Source organism: Platichthys flesus, chromosome 15 (assembly GCF_949316205.1).
Source record: "Platichthys flesus chromosome 15, fPlaFle2.1, whole genome shotgun sequence".
In the NCBI taxonomy this organism is placed as follows: Eukaryota; Metazoa; Chordata; class Actinopteri; order Pleuronectiformes; family Pleuronectidae; genus Platichthys; species Platichthys flesus.
Genome location: NC_084959.1, coordinates 21449373 through 21461125, shown reverse-complemented (window position 1 = coordinate 21461125; position 11753 = coordinate 21449373). Strand labels below are relative to the sequence as shown.

At 42.2% G+C, this 11753-nt stretch overlaps 1 protein-coding gene across 2 annotated transcripts; it reads right to left on the bottom strand.

The window, feature by feature from the left end:
* Positions 1 to 2750: 2750 nt before the first annotated feature.
* On the bottom strand, positions 2751 to 8645 carry panx3 (pannexin 3). Of its 2 annotated transcripts, XM_062406978.1 has the most exons (5): positions 8462 to 8645; positions 5583 to 5725; positions 5050 to 5264; positions 3752 to 4503; positions 2751 to 3337 (listed from the first exon to the last, which is right to left on the bottom strand). In XM_062406978.1, exons 1-5 carry the CDS (start codon positions 8643 to 8645, stop codon positions 3279 to 3281), a joined length of 1353 nt encoding a protein of 450 aa, XP_062262962.1. In that variant the 3' UTR covers positions 2751 to 3278. The 2 variants fall into 2 exon arrangements, with proteins under 2 accessions (XP_062262962.1, XP_062262961.1); XM_062406977.1 differs by lacking the exon at positions 2751 to 3337 and having other exon boundaries at positions 3660 to 4503.
* Positions 8646 to 11753: the final 3108 nt, after the last annotated feature.

Sequence of the window (11753 nt, the reverse complement as noted above, 5' to 3'; positions counted from 1 at the left end):
TACCAGCACAAGACGACCTGAGTGTGTGTTTTATGCTCCATGTGGCTATCACTTTTAATGTAAGGTTTTGTCTTTTATTACATGGCCAACTAAATGAGGAGCCAAGCCGCAGTGGCTCAATTGCGTCATGAACCGAAGGTTACCTCAACTGTGCTTAAAAGTTTCCTATCAGCTCCTATTTTGCATGCTGTAACCACATGAAACGCTAGCGGCTTGTGACCTTGACTCCTTTTACAGGCAACGATTGGCAAACCTGTGCATTTGGAAAACAAGAATCTCGAAAAGGCTGGCTGTATTTCTGGAGGCTACTTACTTCGCAAAAATATAAACATGTCTTCACCTATCACAATGATATGAAAGTATGGTCAGTTTTTTGCAAAGAAATCCCTGCTGTCACACCTGCCTCTAACCTATGCCTCTAACACACTCTGCCATATATACTGCAGAAACAAATAGTTCCAATCTCTAGATTTCCAATGTAGTTGAGTGAATTGACCTGATTACTGTCTGGATGTAACAGTCATCTTCATACACCAGGCGTACAGGAGTGGGCTGAATCTCCCATTTCACTCAATTAAAACCAGGCTTTCATACAGAGGCATCAATCCCATGATTTGTTTTTGTGAGTAAAGGTGGGGGGGTGCATAGAGTGCAGACGGTGTTGGTGTCCAGCCGGCTCACATGGACCAATTCAATGAAGATCCCCAGCAGCTCCTTGATTCCAAAAGGCAGTGCTCCAATCACAGCAGCAGTAGCAGCGGCAGCCGCCTCAACACACATACTGACTCTTGGAAATCGGCTGCGGAACAGACGCTTTAACAGACTCTGGCAGAGGAGTCTGGACCTGGTGAAGACATGATAAGGCTGATTTCAATGAGACTTTATTCTCTTTTGTTTTGATTACAGGAATTATAAATACCAACAGTGACCCCACTTGTGATGCAGCCCTGTATTAATACATTGCTATCAAAACACGGCAGGCAGTCTGGTTTCAGCGCGACTCAATGATGCCCTCAAGTGGCCTAAGCTGGTAAGCTGCAGCCAAGACAAGGACTGCATTGTCACAGGCAACAGATACTCCCGTGTTTGTCTTTGTGTTAAGTTATCTTCCATTGAGAATATGCAGTTAAAACCATTCATGATCACCATCTGTCTACTGTTTTCTCACTCTGTGCCAGATGGAGGAGAGAGGATGGTATCCTGCATGCATGACTGAAAAATCATTAGATATCCTGTAAGGTTTTACAGCAGCATGAAAAGCCTCACCATTGTTTTGACATAGAGAATATCGTAAAAGCTGAAATGGCTTCACTATAAAGTGGTCATTTGCCCGTGACGTCCTGTTTCCAACGAAAACACACTGCATTAATTTTTTGGAGTGACATGAATTCTGCAAAGCTCTCACACATCTTTTGGACTTGCAAAGGGGTTCATTAGAAGTCTCAGATCCACATTGCTTTTTGTTGTACACCAGAGGCTCCTCTTAAATGCCAGGAAAGCAGCCTGCCTTTGTGTATCTGACTACATCAAAATAATTGCATGCTTTACAGTATCGTTGTGCAGAATTATTTATTGTTATTCAGTAAAATAGTCACACATGGTTACTCAACTGTTTGTTAATAAATATATTTTCTGCCATTGACGGTTCATCTAAAGGAGGCAGTGTGTCTCCAAATTGTGTCCAGCTCAGAGGGCTTCCGGTTGCTCCAAAGTACTCACACATGCTTACTACCTATTGGATGATTGTAATATTCTCTGATTAATCTATCTACTATTTAACATTCTTTGAGTTTGTTAGGGTTCTCTCATATTATATTGTTATTTAACTGTACAGAACGTTGGTCCCCCCCCCCTTTTTTTCTAAATATTTGCTTTAGAAGAATACTTGATATGATTTGATACTAATTCAAGAAATCTCTGTCTCTCTGTGTGTGTGCCGCCGTTTCCAATTTTATTAGCTTCACACTTGGTATGTGTAATGTTCAGAGAAGGTTAAGTGATTAATTCTGTTTGATTTGGACACGTGATCTGATCGCACTTCGTATAAAACAGGTGAACAGCTCTTCAGGTGCCCCTTCAGGGTCCTGAGGACATGCTGCAGGTCTTTACATGATCAGGTCACCTTTACAGTTTCAGAAAGAAAGTTCGAACCAGCTTTACCACAGGCCAAGAAAACAGGCAGGTTTAGAACGGATATTTAATGTTTGATCTGAATTACAAAGACTTTCGATGAAAAAATTATGTAATAACTGTGTAAAAATACTAACATATGTTCACACACTGTACATTTCATTTGTGCATTTATGACTGTGATGCCAAGACTTACTCCTGAAAACAATTCTACAAACAACTAAAAACTCAGAGTCATTGATTATGGCCTTGATGAGAGAATGTCTGTGGTTTTACCTTTTGTATGTGACACGTCTACACTCAGACACTGCCCCGTCCACCCGACTCTGAAATTATGTACCAAGTACTAAAAATAAAGGCACTGAAAAGACAAGTGTCTCTCAGCTGTATTTAAATGGACTGTTCAGTTTCTCTTTCTGATGTACTGCAGTGGAAACTTGTTTGACAACAATTTTGCTTTGAAATGTAATTCACACATTTGGAGAAAACTTTGACGCAATGACCAAGGACACAATATTAATTACACCTTTATTTATTCAGAAGTACAAATAATACAGAAAGATTCTTATATAAAAGTTAATAAAAATACAAGGAAGTAAAAAGTGAGTATGTTAATTACAATATTCATTCATTTAACCTTGAGTTCATTAAAAAAAAGTTGCAGGATGTTACAGCTGATTGAATCCATAGTTGCCACGAGAAAAATAAATCCTGTCTCTTGAATGATAAATACAGTGTATGTATATTTTCATAGCACACCATTACTTACAGATGCACATGATACGCAAGTCATGGTGAAATATAGTTAACTACTGTTTGGTCAGACTTAGTTTAGATTGCCCAGCCTGTCTTCTTGCACTATGATGATAATAGTCACTTTCCCTTGCATGCTTCCTTGGCTTCTTAAAATCCAGAGAGAAGGAAATGTCTGTGGCAGCTACAGATCTGCAGATGCTTTAAAAGGACAAACCCACTGACATATCCAACCAGAACTATTTGCCCTGTAATTCTAAAAGAGGCCTTGTTTTGTCTCCAGACGGCAAAACCCCATGAATGGTGTCAGCAGTCTTGGTGTACAGTACTCTTGAAAATCTACTGTCTGCCAACCCCCCCTCACTGTTATCACATTGACTCAGTCCAAAGGAGGCCTAGTAATGACTAAATGGTGCTGTCTCCTTCAACTCATGGTACCCCTGGTGGTTTGGCTCTGTGAAGAGACAGAGAGGGCAGTTAGGGCACGGAAGTACCACAGATCTCTCGTCTATGTCAGCCAGTGGTTTTAAAATACTCTTTTAGAAATGTAGGTGATTCAGTTAAATTTGATAAAGAAAGAACAAAAGCAAAAGAACAGTTATAAACAATGTGGATTAACAGTTTAACCAAGCAGTTGTTTTTTGACTCACTGCCTACATTTCCACATGTTTTTCAAACTCTTTCCACAGATCCACATGGATATGTAATTATTCTGCATTCAGTTATATTTAAAGCACTTTTATTCATTTTCTGAGCCTGTATCTGTATTCTGGAGGTCACTTAATAATTTTCTGTACATCCCAGATGATGTAGACAAAAATAGCCACTAGCAGAATGCGTTTGAGTGTGTAGATGAATGTTACGGTACCCAGACTCATATTCTCCTCCACGAGAGGCCTCTTCTCGCTGCAGTTTACCACTCGTCCTTGTGCTGCTCCCAGAATAGTCATGATATCCACTAAGTTGAGTTTCCCCTCCTCCTTGGCCTCCTCTACCTCCTCTGCCAGCTCCATCGCAGCCTCTTCACGCTCCTCTATCTCTTCTTGGGTCAACATTGCGTTTAAGCCTTGCCCTGCGGTGGTGTTGCCAACCTGTGGCGGCGCCAGTGAACACAATGCCCTCACTTTTCCGTATGACTTCAGGTGCGCTACGTTGGCACGCAGGAACAGCATAAGGACATTGAGGTCATTCAGTGGGCACCCAAGCCGGCGGCGGTTGATGAGATCCAGAGCTGGGAGCACCTCATAGACAGAGATGAAGGTGGTGTCCCAAACAAAGAGCCGGATCAAGCTGAAAAGAACAATGGGAGCCAACAGGACATAAATTGCGCCATTGGCCACACTTATCACCTGAAAGACCAGCTGGCCAATCATTTTACATTGAACCAGCTCCGGAACCCAGTTCTGGTCACGCAGCATGCCCGTGCGGACAAAGCAGCTGAACTCGTCCTGCAGGAAGGCGGAGAGGTGGAAGTAGGCCAAGTAGAGACAGGCAGCAGTCATGAAGGTCAGGAGGAGGAAGCCCCGCAAGAAAAGCATGCTAACGAGGAAGTAGGAGTTTTGCTTGCACTGCATGTATCTCTCCAGTAGAGGGTACTCAAAGTATCGCTTCTTCTTGGCCCTGCAATCGGACAAGGAGAAGAAACTCAGCACCATGTTCTCTTTCATGATCATACAACTTCATACATTTCCAACTGGGGGCCTCCCAACCCCACAGCAGCGTTCTACTTTTGGCTGCTACGAGCTGCACACCACAGCACCCACAACAATCCTTCACTGACACACTTTGATTTTAGAAACCCTGAGAAGAATATATCAAAGGGAGTTGCAAAGGGAGAGGAAAACAATACCCATCACTTTCCCAGACCACATATCCCAGTTTATCAGCAGATTTAAACCGACAGCATAAATTCTCATCTGTGATCTTTGGGCAATATTTCTTACTGACGGATCATAGTTATTTACTACTGCAATAACCCAGTTTCACTATGGGAATCATTAAACGAGGCATATTCTTGTTTGGGGGTGAATCAGCACTCATAGGATTAGGCTTTTCAAAACATAAAAATAAAAAAACAGGTACATTTTTAGCATTTAATTTGGAACAAACATAAAGTCGAGCACATTGAATATTCATGCTAGAAGCCAACAGTCAGCGGCCTCTTACCTCTTCAGCTCAGCCTGAAATGTGAGGGGGTTCTTGGTGTTCTGCCGCATATCTAGAATGTTCTGGGCCATTCGGATCGAACGGTTGTATGACTTGTCTAGTTCGTCAATTATGAAGAGCAGGTCTGAGCTCAGTGTGGGCATGACGAGCTGGCGCCAGATCAGAGCTGGCAGGTACATCAGCACCGCCATGGCCATAAGGGAGTAAGGGAACATCTGGTTGGACAAAGAGAGAAAAGGGTGATGGAGAGTAGATGCAGATGGAGAAAGAAAAGACAAAGTGGAGGAGAATAAGCTGAGTCAAACAAACAGCGGCTCCGCAAGCCTCCATTACGAATTAATTAACACAAGTCCTGATTGAGAGTTATAGTTTGTGTGTGTGTGTGTGTGTGTGTTTGTATGTGTATGATCCTCAGCTTCTAATTAAAGGGCCCTCCCATTTTCAACAGCATAATAATAATTCTGTATTTGTCAATCTGTCACTCATTTGTAGTTGAGAACCTCAAGACGAGAGAAGGAGGATTGAAAACTTACTTTGTGAACCCAGAGAGAGCGCTCCTCGAAGTTCCCCTCGCTGTCAAACTCATGATGCATGAGAGAGTCCCAGCAGTACGTGTCGACGTAGCTGGCCTGCTTGATGGTGAAATTGCTGGGAGGGAAACAGCTGATCTGGGGCCCTGCAGAATAATCATATGTTGATCTGTAACATAATCTGCTCATACGGGGAATCAGTTTCTGCAGCTTGCTTTGATCCTGCTTTATCCATGTGCCTATAAGCAACGTCTGAGCTCTTGATAGCTCTCACGCACACGTGCATGCACTCACTCACACATGCACACAAAGTGCTCAGTACTTGGAGGTCCACGGTCAGACATGTACATGTGCCCTTTTCCTTTGGTTGCAACAGACCTGTGCTCGAGAAATCATATGTTTGCAAATGGCAGCCTGGCATTTCAAAAACCCGGCGGCGACTCCCAAATTGGGCTCCTCCACCTTATATTTAGTTCACCTTGACATAACCACATATAGTCCGACCACTTGAATCTGTGTGCCACACCCATCTGTCATTTGCCAATGGTTCTCCACCCTTAAACATAGAGCTCGGGAGGGTGTGCCCCTCCTTCTGCACAGCCTCACCAGAGAAACATGGAGTTTCTATTTTTTACGAGCGCCTTCTACATCTGCCCTGCTCCCACGAAGTACAAACATACTGCCACTAATTTACGGTCAGTGAGGCATTACTTGTGCCAGTCTACCTCAATATAGGCAGCCATATTCATTATACATAGGTCCATGTTGATGTATGTGAGTTGAATTATTCAGCCACATTTTTATATACTGATAGTATCACCTAACATCTAGTTATGTTAGCTAAATTTACATTTAATACTTAATTTTTTCTCATCATTATGAACATGGTAAGAAAACATGTTATGAAAAAGAGCTGTTCGAATCAATACATGGAAAGTGGCCTTTGTGTGTGTGTGATGCATTTGATTTTACTATTGCGCATTATTTTGTGTGCAAGACATTCAAAATGGACTCTACAAACCAGCTGAGGTCATCAATCACATGTACTCACCCTGTGATAGAAACAGATTTTCATATAAGCTAAAATGGTGAGGACAAGGCAGAGAACAAATGCTAAACAAATGGTCAAAACAGAGGTGGTTCATCATCATCGATTACTTGCAGCCACTTAAGGAAATAATGTTGCAGTATTACAAATGTCCTGAAAACTACGAAGCCGTACTAACCATCAGGCACCACGTAGGAGCGGTTCATATCGTTTGCTTTCAATTGTCAAAATGAAATGTTAATACTTAGCAGAATACTGACAACATTTCAAAACAAATTTACAGAAGCTATAAACTATCATGTTACTGAATGATCTTGTTTTTTTAGTTCCTCCCAAGAGTTTACTCTTTCATTTTGTTGTACACAACAATGACAGGAGCTACACTGATGCTGAGAGCTGTACTAAAAACTGATGCCACTGTATGTTCTCATGCAGCTAACTATGAAAATTAAATTTTCCAGATTGCTTGTGAGAGCACTTGTGGGCGCACGTGTTTACAAGTCATTCCAAACATTATATATATAAAAAAGAAAGAAACGACAGTACACACCTTTTCATTTAATCTTGTGAAATATTCTCCCCCTCCTCTCCCAGCCACAGTGAGCCATTTGGCAAAGCAAGCGGTGCCTAATTTTTGCCACTGCTCCTATCTGCTGCTCACACTCCCCAGTCAACACTGAAAGATCATCCCCTCATTTGTGCTTCGTACAAGAATTCTTGGCTGAGAGTCCAGGTGCAAGTAAACCTGATTCCAGACAGCAGTGCAATCAAGGACCGTTGTGCAACTGACAAGCCGACAGATAGGCAGCCAAGTTCCATCAGTGGAGCCACGTACCTCAGCACCGTGACATGTTCTACACCCCACCCACCACGGTTAATCAACATATCCTCTTATTTGACTGAAATAGAGGGGAGCCGCCACGGAAGAACTTCTCCTTGTAATTACAGCGTGACAGCGTTAGTGAACGCTTCTCTCAATCATCCCGCATGGCAATTAACATCAGGAGCATCAGGGCTGATTGCAGACCAGCCTTGGAAAGATGACGTTTGTTGCAAAGTCAAGGAGTCAGCCTCCTTTGCAACAGACTCCTTTTGGCCTTCAGTTGAGCTTTTTGTGTTATTTGAATGACCATGGGCATAGAGCCTGCAAGGGTTGTTTCATTTAGAAACACAGAATACCATTCAAAAAATGTTTTTCCCCAAGGCTTTAAATCTGCTCAGGCAACAATAAATAAACGGCTGAATGGGGTCTCAAGCCAATCGAGACTAGTGTTTACAGTATTTTCCATGTTGCCATACTGCATCATAATTGCCACTCTGTTGTGTTGTGACGGTCCTGCTTCTCATTGTTGTTGTTCTTAATATTTAATTGTCTTAAGGTTGGACTTTTAAAGGATGAGATCTGTCTGCGTGTCAAGATAAAAATAGCAAACCTGCTGTTTTAGAGCACAGACATGAACACGAGCCAAGACTTTTGACTCTGATCTGAAATCAGACACATTAAATCTGAGTTTTCCTTCTTTTGTTCATGATGTTTGTCTGGACCTTTCAGTTCACATTGAATAAGATACCCCGCAGCCAGTGGTGGTATTTGGATATAAGCATGTGTAATATCCCTCCTTATCACAAGCTGAACTCAGTATAGTTTAGAAAAATAAATAGTAAGTGATTCAAGGACAGGCAGGCCACGATTACTATACAAAGGACAATGCAGAACGATGAAGTGCGGAATAAAAAATAAGCTCTCATGAATATAGGGGATAATTAGGGGCAAAAACAAAACAAAGGTCTGAACACAGTCTAAAAAACAGGATGGAGACAGAGAGTTGCTCACCCAGGGAGATCTCGCGGGCGAACGCCATGCACACCAGCAGCAGTGGAAGGCCGACAGACACAAATTTGATGACCTTGTCCAGAGGAAGCTCCAGCTCCAGGTGGCTGATCCGGTTTATCTCAGAGCCGTGCTGGAGCAGGGCATCAGATAGCATGGCCTTGGCCGCCGCCTGGGCGATGGACATTTTGAAAACCTGGCCCGTGATAAGAAAACGTTTTTTTTCGGACACAGTCCAGTAGAAACAGAAGAAATTGTGTGCTTTCAGCGCTGTAAATACAATCAGGCTCATGACTTTTGTTACATGTTTTTCTCTTTCTCTTTCTAATCTCCCCTGTCAGTCCTCACCCTACTTGATATAAAATAAAGCATAAATCCACAGTAAAAAAACTAAAAACATCCCTTTAATGCAGTGACCCGCTGTTCCAATTAAGAAGAAGTTTGATCAGTAATGTAGCTAACATTATTAAATAAACATATGCAGCTTATGATAAGCACCTTACCTGGAGTATTCCGTCTTTCTCTAATAGAAAATTAGTTTCTGATCCAGTGATTTCCTGTAAAAGCCTGCACAGTGTTTGGAAAGCTTCTTAAGTATTCAGGGAGGGCTGCAGTAAATGAGAGGTTGGATCTGGGCTGGACCAGGCCGAGCCGAGCCTGGCTATAATTACAGGGAAGACATCTGGGACCATGTAGGCACGCAGATGGCACTGACTGCAGCAGACCTCCAGTACTCAACACTAGGCCTTGCAGTTGTGTGTGTGTGTATGCATGTGTGTGTTTCTTTGGTGTGTCCATGCTGTGAAGCACGGTGGCAGTGGCCCACTTCAAATAAGCGAACCATCGCTAGTGGCTTTTTCACTCTCTGTCATTCTGCAGCTATTTATACCTCACTTCAGCCCCAGAACTGCTGCTAAACACTGTGCTGTACAACATGTGTCTGACCCCTGCAGTGAATATGTTCGAGAGAAAAAGCTGACAAACAGGACGGAATGGGACAAACTCTCTACTATTCTATACTATTAGACAAATGCAAGGCATCCCATGAAATCATATTTAATATTATAAATTAAGGAGACTAGTGCAGTGCCCATTTTAAACCTGCCTGCTTGCAATAATGCCTGCTTGTCATTAGAGAGTCCTCCTCAAACAGCTCAACGATACTGTCACTTTCTTATTGTTTGGTGCTGAACGTTGTGTGCAGAGCTATTTAGAAACAGTCTATTGTGCAGTCAGTTTGTGTTCATCCAAGCTGGTTTATCTGCATTAAAAGCCGTTGTGTGTCCATGATCAACCTAATTTAGTTTCTTGCTCTGATGTTATAGTCAATTTTTTTGATACAAATTAAAATGAATTTGTTTTATCACGTGTGTGGCTCATATATAACTTTGAATCATTTACATAACTGACGTAATCTCTTAAATTTTCAAAATATAAGCTCTGTAATTAAGCTCAATTTAAGAATTAAAGCAACCAAACAAACACTGTTCTTTTTATTTGCAGACAAATAACTTTTGCCATGGCTGAGATCACATCCCCATGACAGCTGTAAGTGTCTGTATCAGCCGACGATATGATGACATTAAAATAATCAAACATTTAAATGATCTGGTGGTGCTGCTGACCCACGGTTTGACCCAGATGCAGAATCCTGATGTTTATCCAAAGATGTAGAAGAATGTTTGTCTAATGTTTAACTCGGTCCAAAGACTGACTGTTAGCACACTGCCCGCCCCCACTGACTGCTAACAGAGCGCTGGTCGCCTGTTAATTAAATTCTTATAAATATTGAATGTGCCATGTGTACTAATCGTACCAAATTCGGCTTGCAAGATATGTGTTCCACATACAGAGAGACAAACGGACAGACATTTGTGGACTTAGTAGGTAGACGCCGCAAAACCTCTTCATTACTGCAGTCGCTATCAACCAATACCAAAAGTTTGTATCTGTCTCCGTTGAACCAAAGCTGCCGGTATAGGCTGGTATACAGTGGCGTTTTCACAGCTTATTGTGTTAATCCTTAGTTTTCATCAGTTCACATTGTCCCAGCAGCATTGTTGAGGGTGAAGGTGTTTCCTCTGTGATGCCCTGACATGGACCCCCGCTCCATGCTTTGCTTATATTACACTGTCATATTTTGAAAGATTTAAATGCAGCTGTCTATCTCTACATTTTGACACGTTGTATTGATGAACTTTGACCCCTGCTGGCCTGAAGCGAACCACTGCATACAGCAACAACCTGACTCTGTATAAAAAAAAAATTTAAAAAAATTGTAAATGATTCATGAGCAGCACTCATGCTGTATCTAATGCCATCCCATGATAAATTAACACCCACCTTGGGTACTGTATGGAATAGATTATCATATTTACATTTATACCGCTGCCTCTCCAACATGGTGTTGTACTGCTCAGCTGGGGCCACTGGCTGCTCTGCACATCTGACCTGTTCCACATTAACTCCAGTATTAATTACAGAAGAAGTTTTCTTGCCCATAATCTCACTTCTCTAAATATGGCTGAATCTCCTCCTATGTAGGAAAATGTAGGAGCTTTGAGCAGTGCCTCTTCATGGTGTTAACAAATCTCGAACCATCTAATCTCATGTTTCCGACATACACCTTATTTGAGGACGTGCATGGCCACTGCGCTTCAAATTCCTCTTCTGACCAGAAATTGTGGCTGGAGGGAGAGGAGCAAAAGAGCAGATATTTTATACGCAAATTAAAGTTTGACCTTTTCAGCGAAGGGGTGGGGGTGGATTGGCAGGGCAGAAAGCAACGCAAGGTTGCAATTACATACAAGCGTATAAGCTGAGCCGAAACAATACAATGTGGCATGTGCAGCAAACACCCACAGCAGTGATTAACATTTATTCTGCGGGAGCAAGAATCCACATTTCAAAAGAGGAAACCCCCGCGGTCAAGAGCTCTGCTGGGTTCTTTTGTGGCAGTCGGCTGTAAAGGTGGAAGATCATTTTGGTGGGCGTCTTCCGCCGAGTTAAATCACAGGATAGAGCGATAACCAGTGGGTGGGAAGGGGGCCATGTGACAGGAAAATGTGGGATGTTAAACCAATATTTAGATTAGGAACTCTGTAATCTGGAAATATGTTCGAATAAATTAGGACATGAGAGGGTTCAGAAGTGTCACACACATACACACTAAGGTACGTGTAGCAGAGAAAAGTTAGGGCTTTTATTGTTTTGCTGCATTCTTCTCTATTCTTGTGAATCAAGTTAGCTATTTGTGAGACGTAACATATGTAGAATGTTCAGGAATCAAAATCAG

Bases quoted from the DNA above. Each gene is read 5' to 3' on its own strand.
- panx3 (XM_062406977.1), bottom strand. From the start codon at position 8,645: ATGTCCATCGCCCAGGCGGCGGCCAAGGCCATGCTATCTGATGCCCTG. The intron at 5,265-5,582 runs GTAAGTTTTCAA...TTGTCCAACCAG, and splicing joins GCTCTCTCTGGGTTCACAAA to ATGTTCCCTTACTCCCTTAT. The intron at 4,504-5,049 runs GTAAGAGGCCGC...GTCCGATTGCAG, and splicing joins TTTCAGGCTGAGCTGAAGAG to GGCCAAGAAGAAGCGATACT.